This window comes from the organism of the source record quoted next, unplaced genomic scaffold (assembly GCF_019419815.1).
Source record: "Pyrus x bretschneideri cultivar Hongxiangsu unplaced genomic scaffold, Pyrus_bretschneideri_v1 Contig7, whole genome shotgun sequence".
In the NCBI taxonomy this organism is placed as follows: domain Eukaryota; kingdom Viridiplantae; phylum Streptophyta; class Magnoliopsida; order Rosales; family Rosaceae; genus Pyrus; species Pyrus x bretschneideri.
In genome coordinates this window covers 11525577-11542993 of record NW_025999809.1, presented here as the reverse complement: position 1 = coordinate 11542993, position 17417 = coordinate 11525577, and the positions used below count along the sequence as shown (strand labels likewise).

General features: G+C 36.0%; 2 protein-coding genes and 1 long non-coding RNA gene across 6 annotated transcripts; 2 read left to right on the top strand and 1 right to left on the bottom strand.

Annotated features, from left to right (window-relative positions):
* Positions 1-3772, bottom strand: LOC103951291 (glycolate oxidase 1). Of its 4 annotated transcripts, none has more exons than XM_048573611.1 (12): positions 3499-3772; positions 2520-2697; positions 2204-2328; positions 2009-2055; positions 1825-1902; positions 1492-1616; positions 1317-1383; positions 1159-1221; positions 1007-1076; positions 795-895; positions 497-601; positions 1-308 (listed from the first exon to the last, which is right to left on the bottom strand). In XM_048573611.1, exons 2-12 carry the CDS (start codon positions 2594-2596, stop codon positions 123-125), a joined length of 1044 nt encoding a protein of 347 aa, XP_048429568.1. In that variant the 5' UTR covers positions 2597-2697; positions 3499-3772; the 3' UTR covers positions 1-122. The 4 variants fall into 4 exon arrangements, with proteins under 4 accessions (XP_048429568.1, XP_009360902.2, XP_048429566.1 ...); XM_009362627.3 differs by having other exon boundaries at positions 2524-2697; positions 3499-3769; XM_048573610.1 differs by having other exon boundaries at positions 185-308; positions 446-601; positions 2524-2697; positions 3499-3770.
* Positions 3773-9954: 6182 nt separating this feature from the next.
* LOC103951294 lies at positions 9955-11441 on the top strand. Its single transcript, XR_007254229.1, has 3 exons — positions 9955-10181; positions 10534-10612; positions 10744-11441. It is a non-coding gene; the product is annotated as an uncharacterized LOC103951294 (long non-coding RNA).
* Positions 11442-16658: 5217 nt separating this feature from the next.
* Positions 16659-17417, top strand: LOC103951295. The gene has a single exon (XM_009362634.3). It carries the CDS (start codon positions 16659-16661, stop codon positions 17415-17417), a length of 759 nt encoding a protein of 252 aa, XP_009360909.1.

Genomic DNA, 17417 nt, shown 5'->3' with positions numbered 1-17417 from the left:
TTAAACCAATATTGACTGCCATTTTATTCCCAATACAGAAGTTGAGTTCTCAAATATATTTAGTTCAAGACAGAAAAAAAATTGACAGTTCAATGATTGCACAAAAGATAAATGTGATCGTCTTATAATCTCGGTGCAATGCGAGGACGATCCCATTCAGTTATAATGTGGTTCCGCGTGATCTCCTTCAGCGATCGGCAACCACTCAATGCCATTGTTAGCTCAAACTCGTCACGAAGCATTTGAAGAACTTTCCTTACACCAGCCTCACCATCTGCTGCTAACGAGAACACCACCGGTCTACCAATCTGAGCAAAATTGAGGTTTTAAGTATCGAATTAGAACTCGTAGGCTAATTAATTATACGGTTCTGTGGCAATTAAGGCATTGCTTCAAATTTGTTGCTTTAATATAACAGATATTAGAGGCAGGAATGAATCATAGCTGCAGTATCTTGTTTCTGCTGTACGTGTCAAGTAACATAAGCTCTACTCACAAATACGCCCGATGCGCCAAGGGCCAGAGCTTTAAAAACATCCGTTCCTCGCCTTACCCCACCATCCAAAAACACAGGAATTTGGCCTTGTGCGGCTTTGACGACCTATAAGCCATTACAACAAAACCATGATTTAGAATATTACGATTTACAGTTCTATACACCAAAGAAAGTGACTTGGAATTTAGAATGACTGAAGTTTCAAGAATACGAACTATTGAAGAGAATACTCAACAACTTCAGAACCTCGGAAGCATTTAAAAAATCGATAAAAGCAGAAAATATGAAGCAAATGTACCTCTTCCAATGCCATAATAGTTGCAGGGACATAATCGAGTTGGCGAGCTCCGTGGTTGGAGACAATAATTCCTGCAGCTCCATATTGTACAGCTAGTCGTGCTACATTTTTCAGCACACGCATCATTGAATTTGTTGTAAACTATCGATAATAGACCAAGCAGGGGACTTGGCTTTCTTTTGGAATGTGGAGTCAGGGATATGGTTGCTTACCATCCTCCGCAGTAATTACACCCTTAACAAGAATTGGTAATTTGGTGATTGTCTGAAGCCATTGTATATCCTGCGTATGTGGCCAAGAAGATCGTTTGAATTCTTACTGCACATTAAATGTTTCAACTATCATGTATTGAAGCAACCATTACCTTCCAGCTGAGAGACCGGTCGATTTGTCCAGCAACATAAGATGCAAGTCCAGAATCATTGGTCTGAAATTTCATCACCAAAACGGTCAAGAAATGTCTCTATTACTATGAAGTTACTTATTGTCTGATACTGAAAGTTGTATAGGTCAGTCATCCACCTTATCCATCTTTCCGAGATCCAAATCCTCAAAGTTCTTCAATGTTAAGTTTGGTGGCAAAACAAATCTGTTGAAGACCTTAAAGTGAGATTTTATTGCATAATAAAACAACATAAAATGTTTCTAGTAACTATCTTTCTTAGTTTTATAAGTACCATTTTGAATCAATGCTCACCTGTTCTTGATATCCGCCTCCCTGCGCCCAAGCCTCGGAGTGTCCACAGTAAGAGCTATTGCCTTGAAACCGGCCCTCTCAGCTCTTTTTACAAGCTGTGCAACAACATTTCTGTCTTTGTGCACCTAAACAAGAACCAAAGAAATCATTGACTATTAGGTTTACAACGCATGACAAACGAGAACCTTGAAAGTATCTACTTGTATTAGGCCCTTATTAGCTTTAATAATGCAAATTACGCACAAAGGCCACTTAAATGGGGTTCAAAGATCTTAAGACAGTATGTTAAAAGAGTGAATTTAGCTAATACAAAAGGGCAAATTCAAAACTTGCATAGAGTTGGAGAAAGCGAACGCCAGGTCCTGTTGACGCAACCTCTTCAACACTGGAAGTAGCCCAAGACGACAGTGTCTAACAACCAAAATTGCATATATAAGATGAATAAGCCACACATTCAAATCATTGGATATATAAGTTGAATAAGCCATGCATTTAAATCAATGATGAGAAGTCATACCATAATTGTGTCGGCTGCGGATGCTGCTCTTGCCGTTGCATACTCACCTGATTAAGAATTACCAAATCAAATTTAACTATCTCTGCTTTATAGGAAAATTTTTGCAAAGATAACAATTCAAAGAGCGTTTTTTCATTCCAACTGCTGTTAAGTTAACTTAAATTTGTTAATGCAACTTATAGAAGGAGCTTATACCTTCAGGGTGAGCCATCTTCTGCATGGCTGTTGGTGCAATCATGATCGGCATCGAAATGTTGAAGCCCAGAACAGTTGTTCTCAAGTCTATCTTGCTAACATCTATAAGAATACGAGGTCGAAACCTGGTGCATCAGAAAAATCAAAATCAAAACACAAAAATCTAACCCCAAAAATCAAAACACAAAAGTCTATCTTGCTTACATCTATAAGAACTTTAATTTAATTTTTTTTATGAGGGAATGAAAATCAAACCCCAAAAAACAAAAACAGAAAAACTACTTTTGACATGATAGTCCAAAAACAAGAGAAGAGCTTACAAAATCCGCGAAAATGCGCGTTCATTCTCCTTGAGAGTCCACTGGTCCTCTGCACCAGATGCATAGTAGTCATAAATCATCTTTGGCAATTTCTCCTTAGCAATGGCTTCATACTCAGAAACATTGGTTATCTCCACCATCTCTGCAATTTGTTTATGCTATCCCCACGCTATTCTGAAAGAAATTTGAGTAGTGAACGAAAATCACTTGAATATTACGTTATGTCAGATTCTTTCGAATTCAGATAATCAAACAATTCACCGAAAAAGCTATCCTAATTTTTAGGTGCATGGTAATAGAAACTATGAACCAACAAAAGCAACCTAGTAAAGGGGAATGAGAAAAACCCCACTGCCTAATTAGGCCTTGAGATATCAACTCTTGGATAGTACAACCATGAAACCATTGGCTTCCAATTTTCCGACTTTCAAGATTTTAACTTCAGGGGATGTGATCGCCAACTTCAATACATTCTTGGGCCATCTTAGATTGGCGAAGAACTTACTTGCAACCGGAAAGCTAAGGTGACGGTATCCCAAGCATTTACAATAACAGAGGGGGGCTATGAACGATCGAACTCATAAGCTATGACTGGTGATCCATCCTAGACTGATGGGGCTTTTTATGTTAATTAAACTTCTGATTAGACTCACTAATAAAAAAATCAGGATTAAGCTTTGAACAAATCTAACAATAACCCAACAATCCAAACACCAGTATCGGATTTAAATAATCGAACTTTGTTGCACTCATGTCTCGAACTCTACTATGTCACTTCAGAAAAACATTGATTTCGATACAACAGTAAGAAAAGATTTCATTTGTAATACATCATACATGATTTTAATCAAAACAATCAAAACCCAAGTCGAAATTCAATCAAATAATCTAAAAAAAATCATCAAAGAGTGCAATCCCAGATGCAAAAAATAAAATAAAATGAAACTGGATGAACTATGAAGCAAAAGAACACACCTTGTGGGATTGTAGAAACAGAGAGGAGCTGCAGAAAATGGTGGCTGAAGAGAAAAGGAGAGGAAAATGAACACTCAAATTCCCACTTGGATACTGATATACAATTTTTTTGCAAAAAAAGAAAGCGAGTGATTGGAGGGATTGGAGAAAATAATAAAGAAGGGGTGAAGACAAAAGACGTAAGCATCAGATAAGAATGGGGACTGGGTTTGGGTTTTCAAGGTGAGAGCAATGCTAAAGCCAATCTGTTTTCATGGTAATGTGAGCATCACTCTCACTCCTCCATGCTCATCCCATTTATGGCAAAATAATAATCTTATGGGTTAATAATATTTAGAAAAAAATAATAATTAGAATTTAAAAATATCAGTGTCATTAGTAATAGAGCTATTTATATATGTGTAACTTATTTTGTTAAGTTTTTTATGGGGGATTATTACATTCTCTATTTTTGACCAGGTTTTGCTAAAAAAAAAAATTGCGTTTTAAGCAAATCACGTCGTGTAGTCTATTATTATTATTATTTTTGTATAAACTTTGATCATAAGATAATATGAGTGAATTTTCGGTGCCACGGTGTGATTAGTAACTAATAAGAATTTCACTTCACAAAATTAAGGGGTAGAGAAATTTGGGACTTATTCACAGTATGCAGTTCACCCCTTGGGAGATCGTATGATGTTGTCTTATAGGACATTTCCAGCAAACAGAACAGAATCACACAATTACATGTGCAAATTTTTTTTAATTTTTAATTTTTTATAAATAAAGATTTGGGTAGAAACAGATGTGGAATCAAACATTCTGCAACCCATGTATATAGAACATTTTAATAAATATTAACCCTAATTAAAAGAAAGTATTGCTAATGAGGTGATGATTGTGCAGCATTACTATCAAAATTGGATTTTACAATCATTTTATTAATGACCATCTTAATCACCACTATTTGTCTTTTTCTTTTGTAGGCCCACACCAGGTGCAAGTGGAAAAATGAAACAAAAATACTTTGCTATAGGAATGATTGACGCAAAACTGAACGTGATTGTATAATTTACGTTTAAAGATTCATATAACTGACCGCACTTAGTAGGATAAAAATTTGTTGTTGTTGCTGCTTTTCCTTGTTCTTGTTAATTTATGTGATGCATGTATGAGACACAAGGAGCTGCATAAGGAACGGAGTAAATGCAACTTTTGGACAGTTACAACCATCAAGCATTTGAATTTGGATGTTCAATAAAAAATTATAAAAAGAAAAGGGAAGCCTTTCTCTTCTACCATGCTATCAAGAGCCCAGCCCAAGTTCCTTGCAACTGCAATTCCTACACCTTTGGTCCTCTTCTTCTATGCTTAATTGCTTATAAGATTCGGTCCCAACTGCATAACAAATATTTGGTGTAAAAGTCAAAATTTTATGAATGTTCAAGGCATCTCTTCAATGCTTGATCTTGCCAGCAAAAGCCTGCAAAATATATAGACTAGGTCAGACAAATTTTGAACTTGAGTTTAGAAGGCTTCTTCTTTTTTTCATCTCTCTATAAAAGCAACTCCAACCCTCTCTAAAAGGCTAGCCTAAAACCTAAAAAAATAGGTTGGCACCAAAAAAAACCCCTCCACGCCTCAAAATAGGTCAGCTCAAAGTCCATCCCAGTTTGTAGGCCGGCCCAAAATGAACTAAGCGAAGGCCTGATATTTTTTTTTTTGCGTCAAGTGCATGAGCGTGCGCTCTCGACAGCAAACATACGGCGGGCCCCGCCGCAGCATGCACACTAAAGGGGTGCGGGACATGGGCCACGTGGTGCGTCTTCAGTCATTGGATTTCCAATGGCATGTTTTCTGAATCGTTGGATTTCCAATAGTAAAAAAATTTTGAATTTCAAACCCAACGGCTAGTGACGTGGCAACATCTAGACTGTTTGATTCCTAGATCAACGGTTCAGGATTTTCAACCAAAAAACATTTAAAAAATGTCAGAATTCTTACCGTTGGCCACTTGTCCAATTTTGAGCTGCTGGATTTCAATCTTTTTCAAATCCAACGGTCTAGATTAATTAACTTAATAAAAATTATTAAAAATTGTTTAAAAATACAGAAAAAATAAAATAAAAATTTATTATTATTTTTCTATAAATACTTAACCATCATCTTCCACTTTACACCACATGACACTACATGATTGGTTGAAATCTTATTAAAATCTATTCTAAAGGATTCCAAACAGATAGTGACACATGACGCGACGAGATTGGTTCAAAATCTTATCGGAAATCCTTCCACAAAAATAGTACTTTTGGATAATGACACGTGACGTGACAAGATTGGTTAAAAATCTGCAACGAGATTGATTCAAAATCTTATCAGAAATCTATCCACAAAAATAATATTCTCGGATAATGACACGTGACGTGACAAAACTGGTTAAAATTCCGCGGCGGGATTGGTTCAAAATCTGATCAGAAATCTATCCACAAAAATTGTACTTTCGGATAATGACACGCGGTGTGACAATATTGGCTAAAAATCTTATCTGAAAGTTAAAAATAAAATTATTTTATAAAAAAATTAATAATATTTTAATACGAATGGACTAGACTTTGGGCCATCTCATTTTTTAGGAGTGGAGATACATTTGGCCAATTACTGTTCATTGGAGTTAATTACTATTCATTTGGGTGGATTAAATGGATTTTGGGCCATCTCATTTTTTAGGAGTGAACTTGCTCTAAACAACTTGTTAGTATTCTCGGATAATGACACGTGACGTGACAAAACTGGTTAAAATTCCGCGGCGGGATTGGTTCAAAATCTGATCAGAAATCTATCCACAAAAATTGTACTTTCGAATAATGACACGCGGTGTGACAATATTGGCTAAAAATCTTATCTGAAAGTTAAAAATAAAATTATTTTATAAAAAAATTAATAATATTTTAATACGAATGGACTAGACTTTGGGCCATCTCATTTTTTAAGGAGTGGAGATACATTTGACCAATTACTGTTTATTGGAGTTAATTACTATTCATTTGGGTGGATTAAATGGATTTTGGGCCATCTCATTTTTTAGGAGTGAAGTTGCTCTAAACAACTTGTTAGTTTTTCTTCAAATGCGATATTATATTTTAAATTACACTAATTTATGGGGACAAAAAACCGAAGCGGACATTCTACTAGTCTAACCCACATATGCGAACTTGGGCTCGTTTCCTATGGCTTCAATTTTCCAGGAAGATCAAAGTGGACTCATGAACCCATGAATGAGCTAAAGCTAATTCAAATGAAAACAAGTTCCGAACTGGCCTAAAATTTAACTAAAAAATAAGTGTTCATTACAAAAAGAGGCACAGGAAAAATATAACAAAACCAAAAATTTCATCTTTTCATTTGACACACACAGAAAACCATAACTATTATTCTCAACAGGGTATTGACCAAATGGCTTCATTCTCTCAGACACATTTGGTTCTTCTTCTTCACCAGCCAAGGCCGTGTCATTTGTTGCTCCACTTGCTTTCAAACAAAGAGGGGTACTTATCAGATTTGCCGAAGTGCCCTTCTTCTTGTACAATGGATTGATTGCACAAAGCCCATTATTTCCTCTCACATCCAACCTCTTCCCAAGCCTCTCAATGAAATCCTCTGGAAGTGACAGGGCCCCACTCAGCTGGTTGTTGCTCAGGTTCGGCCGATCCAAACTTGGGAGTGTCCCAAACTTACTATCCCATTGAGTCTGTTGTTGTCTAGAGAGAGAAAGCACTGAGATTTTTCGAGGAAGATAAGAGAGTTAGGTAATTTGCTAATCAACTCACATCCTAAAAAGTTACGGGTCTGTTTGATATCCTATTTGAAAATTTTTATCATTTCTCAAAATATTTCTTAAGAACATTTCTTGAAAACAATTTTCTTTAAGACTAAAAAACTTGATTGGTTTGCGATTTAAAATTTTTAAATCTTACGATTTAAACTAGACAAAGAGATCTAAAATGAGGAGGTCGCAGGAGAGGGAGAAGGAGAAAAGAGGAGGAAAGAAATTAAGAGATGATTGAATAAAAGAGAAAGAAGAAGAGATAGGTTCAGACGAGATAGAGAGGAAAATGAGTGAGAAAAAGAACCGAGAGAACGAAAAGAGCGGATTAAAGGAGAGACAAAAAAGGTTAAAAAAAAAGGAGATAGAAAGAAGAAAAGAGAAATAGATTTGGAGTGAGAGGGGAGGAGGTAGAGAAAAGAAATGAGTAAGTTTAATTTAAAAAAAAAAATCTAAAACCTCACTTTTTATGTTTTTAGAGAATAAACTATATTTTTGAGTTAGTCTTGAGTTCAGATTTTGAAAATAGTTCTAACAAACAAGTTTTTAAGATCTAAAACTTGAAAATTGTTTTTGAGTTTAAAAAGTTAGATTCAAATAGAGTACCAAACAGGCCCTAAGAGATTTGAGATTTTTAGTTTCCCTACAAACTAAGGAATTTCTGAATTGATTGGGTTTTTCTCAACTACCCAACACTCTAAAATCTCCAAACCTGAAAGGGAGTCTGGGATTGACCCATTGATCAAGTTTTGACTTAGATCAAACAACACCAACCACTGGAGCTGCCCTACATCTTGAAGGATTATTCCTCTGAGCCTATTAGAGCTCAAATCAATCTTTTGGAGGAGCTGAAGTTGTCCTACAGAGCTAGGCACCTGACTTTCTAGAACATTCTAGCTCAAATCCAAGATTGTCAAACTCCTTAACCCTCCAATTTCTTGTGGTATGTCACCACTTGGGTTGTTGTAACTTAGGTCAAGCTGCTCATGTCTCACCAACCCACCAATTTCCCTAGGAATTTTTCCTTGTAGGTTGTTTTGTGAGAGACTGAGGACCCTTAAGTTTTTATTTTTTTACAAGTTTGGGGGGATTTCTCTTGCGAGAGCTGGATTGGAAACAAGGGCTAGGGTTTCCAAGGAAGACAATGCACCAAATAGTGATGGAGAGAGAGCGATTGGTGTAGTTACCAATTTTTCAAGTAAGGTAATTTGAGGAAGGAACTTGAAAGGGAAGCAGAGGATTTGAAAGGAGGGGTGAAAGTATCAGGGGCAATGTGAATCTTTGTGACATGAAAAATTGGAGGATTTTCATCACCAATCTCACATTGAACACCCAGCCATGGAGTCTCATAGATCATCACAAGGCTATGGATGTTCTTGGGCCCTGCTGGGGTCCTCCAGAAGGGCACCCAAAACTTCATAAAGTCCCAAATGCTCCTCATTTTCTATCATCCCATCTAAGTTTTGTTGCCCTGAAATCAACCCACCTCCCAAAACAAGAAACCCAAGAAAGAAAAGAGGCAAATAAGCCATGAAAAGGTTCAGTGGAGAGCAATAGGTACTGTTTGGTACATGGGATGGGACGAAAAACACCGTCCCACATTTGCTGCTCCAAATTGTCTCGGACGAGTTGTACTGTGGAACGAATTTTAGTCATTTTTTCAAGATTTGGATCCTCTTCTGAGTGTAGGAGGCTAAGCCTCATAAGCAAAGCACATGGGCCGTTGGATCAAAATCCAACGGCCCGTGTGCTTTGCTTATGAGCCTTAGCCTCCTAAGCTCAGAAGAGGATCCAAATCCATTTTTTCGTTCCACTTTCTCCTTGGAACAACTTGTTCCAGCTTATGGAACACAAAATTATAATTTTTTTGAACAATACCCCTATTCTTTTTCATTAATTCCACTGTCTACCCTCCTTCTCTCTCCCGTAACCTCATTCACTCCTGTAGCAGCCCCCTCCTCCACCACAAACCCAGCAACCCAACTATGGCCAACCCAATCCCAGCAAACCCATCTGAACCCAAACCCAGCTTCTTCTTCTTCTCCGCTCGTATTGCTGAGTGGCATTAAAGAGATCCAAATCGAATTGACAGAGCTGAGAAATGAGATGGTGGCGATTTCAGTGAAGCCTGTGGAGCCAAAAATAATCACAAGGTGACACATTTGGATAGAAGAGGACAAAAATACCCTTGAGGCATACTGGGATTCCTACTCGCGAGCAGCAAGCAATCATCCCTCAACCAAGTCAAAATTGCCCAAAATAGGTAACAAATTCAAAACTATTTAATCCACCCTCATCCTATATTCTCCACAAGGTAATTATTCCATAACCCCCAAAACATTTCTTTTAAATTATGTTAATTAGTCAATTAATGGATTTATTACCTAATTAATCTATTAATGGCTAATTAACTACAAATTACACCCAAAAAAATACCACAAATGGCCGGTCCCTATTCTCCTAATAGGGCCGGCCATATCCCTATAAATAACTCTCCATTCTCTCAAAAAACTACTTCAAAGTTTCTGGCAAAACTCTACAAAATTTTCCAAACACTCTTCCCTCAAAATTCTAACTTTGGCATCGGAGGTTCTTCGGCCAAAGCCCCCCTCCAAATTCATCATGGGCGCGCAAGGCTTTTTGGCCTTGACCAAATGTGTGATTTTTTTTGAGGCGTTTTGGCATTGACCAAATATATGATTTGTTTTGTAGGTGCAATTTTGTCTAAGAAAGAGAAGACGGAAATTTGCATCCACAAAGCCAATCTTCATTGCAGGAGTCCTCACTCTTTCTCTCTCTCATCCTCACCACCCTCCTCTTATCGGCCCCCACTTCCCCCTTTCTACAAAACCCCTCTCTTTCTCAATTCACCCATGTATGTGTTCGTTAGCTCTTCTGCAACTACTTATTCTTACCATTCTTTTACTTTTCTTATCTTTAATTTTTCAACTGGTTTTATTGGTAAAGAAGTAGTAGGAAAGTTTAGATCTTGAAGGGTTTTCATATTATATAGATGGGAAAGAATTACGATGAGAGAGAGTGATTAACGGGTGATTTTTTTTTCTGGGGTTTGGTGTTTTTGATGGTGTCTGAGTTGGGTTGCTGTTAAAATCTGAGAAATGAGAATTACGATGTGATTCAGGACTAGTTTGAAGTGTGGATTTGCGGTTACTGTGGGACGAAAAACTGTGAAAAGTATGAGTTTCTGATTGACTTTGTGAATGCAGGAGCAAATTGGATAATGGAGTGTTGGGAGGATGGTAGAATGGAGACCTTGCAAGTGGTGGCTACAAGGGCACCTCACTGGTACATTCCAACTTATTTTGCTTCCATTGCATTTGGCTGTGATTGATGGGAATAGAATTAGGATTGAGGTGAGGTTACTGCATAGTTTTTTGATATTCTGAGTCAGCCCCCTTATTTATCTATCACTGCAGACAATTGCATTCGTTTGCTGCAGCTCTGCCATCAAAGAGTAATGGATTCATTCGAGTGGATTGCTATGGGCGCCTTAATCAGATGAGAAGAGATGTGAGCGATTGAAGCAACTTTGCGATTGCTTTTTATATTCCACTTTGCTAAGCCTGAAAATTTATTTATGTCGAGTGCAGTTATGTGATGGTGTTGGTATTGCCCGTCTTTTAAATGCAACCAACTTGCATTTAAAAGACGGGGCAATGTTAGGACTGCTTATTGGAACGAATCTAGGTAATCCATATTTTACATATCATATACCAGTGAAGTCTGGAATATAACCTTCAAGTTCTGAAAGGACCATAAATGTTGTGGAACCTTCCAATACGGCACTCAATTCCCTTTTTTTTTTTTTTTTTTTTTGAATAAAAGGATAAAATTTCATTACCGTAATCAACCATTTACAAATATGCTAAATGGGTATATATGCTCTAGTGATCAATTTTTTGATCTGAAGATAATAATAAGCACAAATTACAAATAATTTTAAACTCCTATATGACCATCACACAAATCACACCACTACAACAAAAAATTTCAAGATTGATATATCTCATAGACAACCTGACATACCAAGCACCGAAACCTCACCAAAACTATCGCCAGACAGCAAGGCATCCCATGGATTTGTGTGTGTTGTGCAAGTGTTGTTGTTTTAGGAAAAGATTTTAGTTAGACATATTAGATATTAAAACTAAGATTTGTTGGTATGTTTGCTGAATAAGACACTTAAACTAAGATTCCTCTGTATTTACATCAATCTTTCAGACTATCAATGTCTCAAAAAAATAGAGATGCTATTAGGAAATTATCCAAATTATTACGAGGCTAGTGATTGTCACACTTTGCACGATTATCACACCATCGATATTATTTCTTTGCTTTTCAACTGAATTAGCTCAAGTTCGGTGGTATTCTGTCGTATAATCAGTGATTTATTTATTTCTTGATCTCTACCTCTTACATTTAGCGACCATGCGAGAGATATAAAAGGAGATATGAACGCAATAACGATAATTGTTTAGTTATGGAGAAAATTTTAGGTCTGCTCTTTGGAAACCACGGCCGTCTGTTTGCACACGCAAAATAGTCACCCCATATATTTTGTTCGGCGCCTTGTCACAAGAATCTTTCCTAATAACGAGTCATTTTGATGACATTATGAACTTCCAGTGTCTATGTCAACTAAATAGGCCGATACTGATACCCATTTTAATTACGCATGTTAAACCTAGAAGATGTGTGTGCGTGCATGTACAAAAGATGGTGTTATCAACACACCTCTTTTTACCGCCCACGCATACCATGTTAAGTTTTGTCTTTTGATTTTCTTCAATTCATTCAACCCAACAACTGAAACTGAATGGGTGTGTAGAAAGTAAACATAGGTGTGTGGATATGTATAGCACCACCTATACATATATTCCATTATTTTTGGCTTCTCTGGAAACGGGAAAGCTAAGCATTGCCGGGTGTGTGGATGTGAACTTGAAAATGCTATAAATGCTGCTTGAAGACAAGTACCTCATGCAGGTGGGTTATAACGAAGATTGACCAAGGAGAAGGAGATGTTAACGGCGGATTAGAGACAAAAAAAACAGAGATTCAATGCCATGTATACTGGTTTATTTGGTCTTAATTAGAGACAGAAAACAGAGATTCAAAGCCATGCGTACTGCTGGTGTATTTGGTCTTATCTCTTTTTGTTTAGATATTAAAAAATAATGTTAAGAAGACTAAATTTTGTAAATTAGATGATGTGGATGTTGATGATTGAATTATTACTTAAGTGTTGATTAACGTGCTTCTTTCTGATGGTACATTATTTAGTTTACAATTTGGTTTAAAAACTTGTCCTCTCTACTATTATCCTAACACTAACATTAAATTCTTTAATTGAATAAAAATTAATATTTTGTGTGAGGTTAATTACATAGCCCAATACGGAGCCCATTGGATTTATTACAATCAGCCCAATATGATTTTTTTAATTATTGACTAACATATATAGGCATACAAAAAGTATGTGAGAAATTTTTTTATTTTTGTTTTTGAAATAGAAGGAGAGAGGAAGAAAGAAATAGAGAATGTGGGAGCAAGAAACTTTTTTTTTATTTAATTTTTAATTTTTTTTTATTAGAAATATGTTAGGATTACATGTAAGTGAGATTTAAAAAAAAACAGCAAAATTTGGTTGTGTGAAATTATATTTTTGCCCCATATTTCTGATTCATGTTATGTTTTAATTAGAGGGTTAAACTGATAATTTCATAGGATTTTGGTTGACAATGAGTGTTTTATTAATTAGTAGAGATTTAAATATTCATTAGGAATTTGTTTTGGGGTCTGATATCAAGGGAATGACTATTCCTTTCCAAAGAATGTCGTCCCCTTTCAAATTGATGTGAAGAGTTATCAATTGAATTCTTTCATCGAAATCATGCATTAGTTGAGTCTTCGAGTTGTGACACTCTCTTTCTGAAGAGGCTCAGTGCTATAAATACAGGAATACTCCTGATTTTTCACTCAATTCATTCACTGCATTCTACATACTAGATATCATTTAGGGATAAACAATTATAGAGAGTTCTGCAGATTCAGGTTCGAAGGAGCCGTGTGAATCGCAGTGCTTCCTTTACAAGGAGGTAGTGGTAGCCTGAGAGACAAGCGTCATCAAACAATAAGCATCAATGTGGGGCGAAAATTGTCTTAAGATCAGAACATCTAAGGCTTGCCTCTAGTGGCGGAGCCAATGTGGGGGAGTTGGTTGTTGTAGAACCTAATAGCATATAAAATCCCCCTTTGAAATTTCGTTTGACCCTTATACTAGCTTGACAAATGAAATAAGGAGACCTTTAATCAATATTCTTTAGATTGACATAAACCAAAACTGTTTTGTATTCTGTTTCATTTAAAATAAAATAAAAAGATAAAAAAATTTAGCATGCTATTTCTCAAACACGCAAACCCCTTCTCCATTAAGACTTCATATCTCCTAAATTAAAGTTTCTCTGGTGTTAAAGTTCGGTCATGCACCTTCATCTCACTTGGTTGTATCTGTGAATCAATCATATTAGTATTTTTCTCACCTTGAGCTCATTGGGATTTTTAGGGTTTTTGTATTGATTGATTGATTTGGAATGAATTTTTTGCAGAATAAATTATAAATTGGCAATTATAAGTAAAAGTATGATCAGTTTTTTGAAGCTTATGTTTTATGACCCCATCGTTGTAAATTTCTAGCTTCACCACTTACCTCGGCTCAATTTGAGGGTTTTCTATTTTTGTTCTATTGTGTACATATTCACATATTTAATTTCTGTTTATTGTTTGTAGCGATTTAACACCTTTATTTCTTACAATTTTAAGCAAAATTTAAGACGAAAAAATTATGAAAATTAAAGCAATTTTTCTGTGTCCATGTCAACACAATCATGAGTTCCTCGTATCGTTCATCAATGATAGAGAACATCAGCAAGCCCCATAAATTGACTGATTAAGATTGAGTTAGGACGAGTCATCAACCTCTAGAACATGCATCCGCCCTAAATCATTGCATTCGTTCCGTGATCGAAGCAGTATATAAATATTTATTTTCTAATCATATGAAAGTAGTGTATAGTTTAGCCAAATAAAACCAAACTCGTTTTTGTTTTTGTGTTCTTGGAGTGTCCCTCTCGGTACTACAAAATCTCATTACATACATAAAATATGACTATTTGGCTAATAATATCTTCCATGATTCGATTACGAAACAGAGAGATATTGAAGTAACCAATCAGCAAAGGACATGCCTGGATCTCCATGAGTGAATGTTCCCCAGCTTTTAATTAAAATAAAGCAAGTCACAAAGACACCACCCAAAATTTTGTGGCCAGAGTAGTGAAATGCAAGCTAAGTAAGCGAAGTTACGGTTTATTATTTTTATAAAATGATCCAATATTACAGTTTTATTAATTTGGGAATTATATTTTTATAGGCACCACATGAAATCTAGTAGATATATAGTTATATGGTAGTTGTTACTTGATATTACGGTTTAGTAGTATTCCTCTTTAACTGTAAGTGAGAGGTCTTCATTTCTCGCTAAAGGCAAATTTGAACCACATTATTGCTAGTTCATTATGAGGCTTAGCCCATTCGTCCACCTCCTTAGTATAGATAATACTGTTTGTTAAAAAAGAAAAAAAATATATATATATATATATGATAGCTTCCAATTTTATACATTTCTAAATAAAATAGGAGTCAGATGTGAAACGCGAGTTATCCAATGTCTCACAGTAGGTTGATAACGGGGATGCACGTCTATATTGTCATTATGATTCTATGATTAATCATGCTTAGACTTTTAGATAAGTTCAAACTTAATCTAGACCTATGAGAATATTTGGACTTCGAAAAGGTAGAATATGTATTTTCGGTCTTGTTCTCTGATACAAAGACTCAAATCTTAAGACTCATTTTGAGTTTAAGATTTGAGTCTTTGTATTGGGGAATAAAACATTAGACTTAAAATTCATATCTGAAATTTAACAATTTGATTAGGTTCATGATTAGACTCAAAACTCATGTTTAAGTTTTAACAATTTAATTATGTGCATTTGAGTTTTAACAATTTGGTTACGAGTCTTAAAGCCATGATTTATTAAAAAGCTGAGGTGTCAAGGATTGATCCACACCCACCATAGCTTGCCTAAGATAAGAAGAAAAAATTGTAAACTTGTGTAAAAGATGAGTAACCGAAACTTCAGGTCTTTGATTTCGACATCCAACTACGTGAATGGAAACACCTGTAGAGTTTAAAAAACACATACAGAGAGAGAGAGAGAGAGAGAGAGAGAGAGCTGTTTCTAATAAATTGCTCAAAAGCACAAGAAACCACATAACCTAGCAAGGGTCACTTCCGTAATGGTAATACCTACCTTCCTACGTGGCCATAATAATACAGAACTACGGGCCATGCATGCATGCACGTCACAGTCTGTACATATCTGTACATATATACAAGACGATCGATCTTTAGCCATCAAAAGCCACGCGTCAAGTCATTTTCGAATAATATTATTCATATCATGTTTTTATACCACAATTTTATACCATCTTAAGTGGCATCTGATGTGGACAACCACATCATTTGAAAAATTTGCAAAACCCAAGAAAATGAAGGAGAAAGACTCCTCGTATACCACAATCATCATTTAATTAATTAGTTTTTCTTAATTATTAGTTTATTAAATAATGAACTAAATTTTAAAATCTGATTAATTCAAATGATATGGTTGTCCACATCAAATGCCACTTAAGATGGTTTGAAAATATGGTACAAAAACATGTTATGGATAACATTACTTGTAATTTTCTGACATAGATTTTGCTATTTGACGTTAATTCCTTTACGTGATTGGCTTTTGTGGTGTTAAAAAAGCACAAGTGGCAGCTTGTAGACGGGGCCATATTTAGCAGAGTTCTTTTAGGTAGCAAGTTCCAATCTTCTCAATTAAGGTTCGCTTAGCCAAATGGTTATACAAATACAAATACAAATCCAATTGTTATTTTCACCTTTATCCGGCCAAAAAAAAGTATATAAAAATGCAGAATTTTCCATTATTTTGGCTATTTACGGAAGCAGCCAATATTCCTACGCCAAGCTCAATTTGGAACCCTAGGGGCATAACTGGTAAATCACTAAAAAAGCCAAGGTGACATCTCTAATAATTGAAGTGTCTTAATTATTGATCAAATATCCGGCAGTGCCCTAATCTCACAGTATTAAAACTCCTTCATTTGGAACTTCCTTTACCAACCAAATATAAAAACCCACATTTCGCCCCACAGGCATCTCAAGCACTGCCACTTCTTCTCTTTCCCACATAAGATGGCCAAACTTCAACAAAATCTAGTGCAGGATTTAGCGAAACCCTACAAATCCAGAGAATATTATCCTCACAAAGCTAAAGGGATATCCATCTTGGCTTTTTTCTTCTCTATACTAATTTACATTTGCATCTTCTATATCTTCAACATCTCCCTCTCAACTGTCTTCAACAACTCCAAGTTCTGGTTTGCCATATCCAACACCCTCATCCTCATTATCGCCATCGACTGTGGCGCATTCTCTTCGGCCTGCAAAGACCAACAAGACCATTTTTACCAAGAGTACATGATGCATAGCCAAGCAGCTCGTAGTGCTTCCTCATTTGTTTCCCAATACCCTCAAATTGTCAATGAATGCAGTCCCAACCAATTAGAGGCGGGAAACAATAGGAAAACAAAGAATGAAGAAGTACTCCTCGTACCTCAAAATACAGAAATCGTCCAAGAAAAGAGGGTAGTCCACGTGTCGAAGGGCGATAATGATCAGAATAAAAGTTGTAGCACTGGAAGAGAAAATGTTCGGGAAAAAACTTATCAGCGAAGTAAGTCTGAGAAAGCGAAAAGAGGAGTGATCATCAATGAGAGGAAGAACACTCCAAGGAGGTCAGAGACGACTTATCAGAAGCACAAACCAACTGCTGATGAAGACAATGAATTTTCGACCATGTCTAACGAAGAACTAAACAAAAGAGCCGAAGAGTTTATTCAGAGATTTAACAGACAAATTAGGCTTCAATCAACAGCTACAACCTTCCCTTAA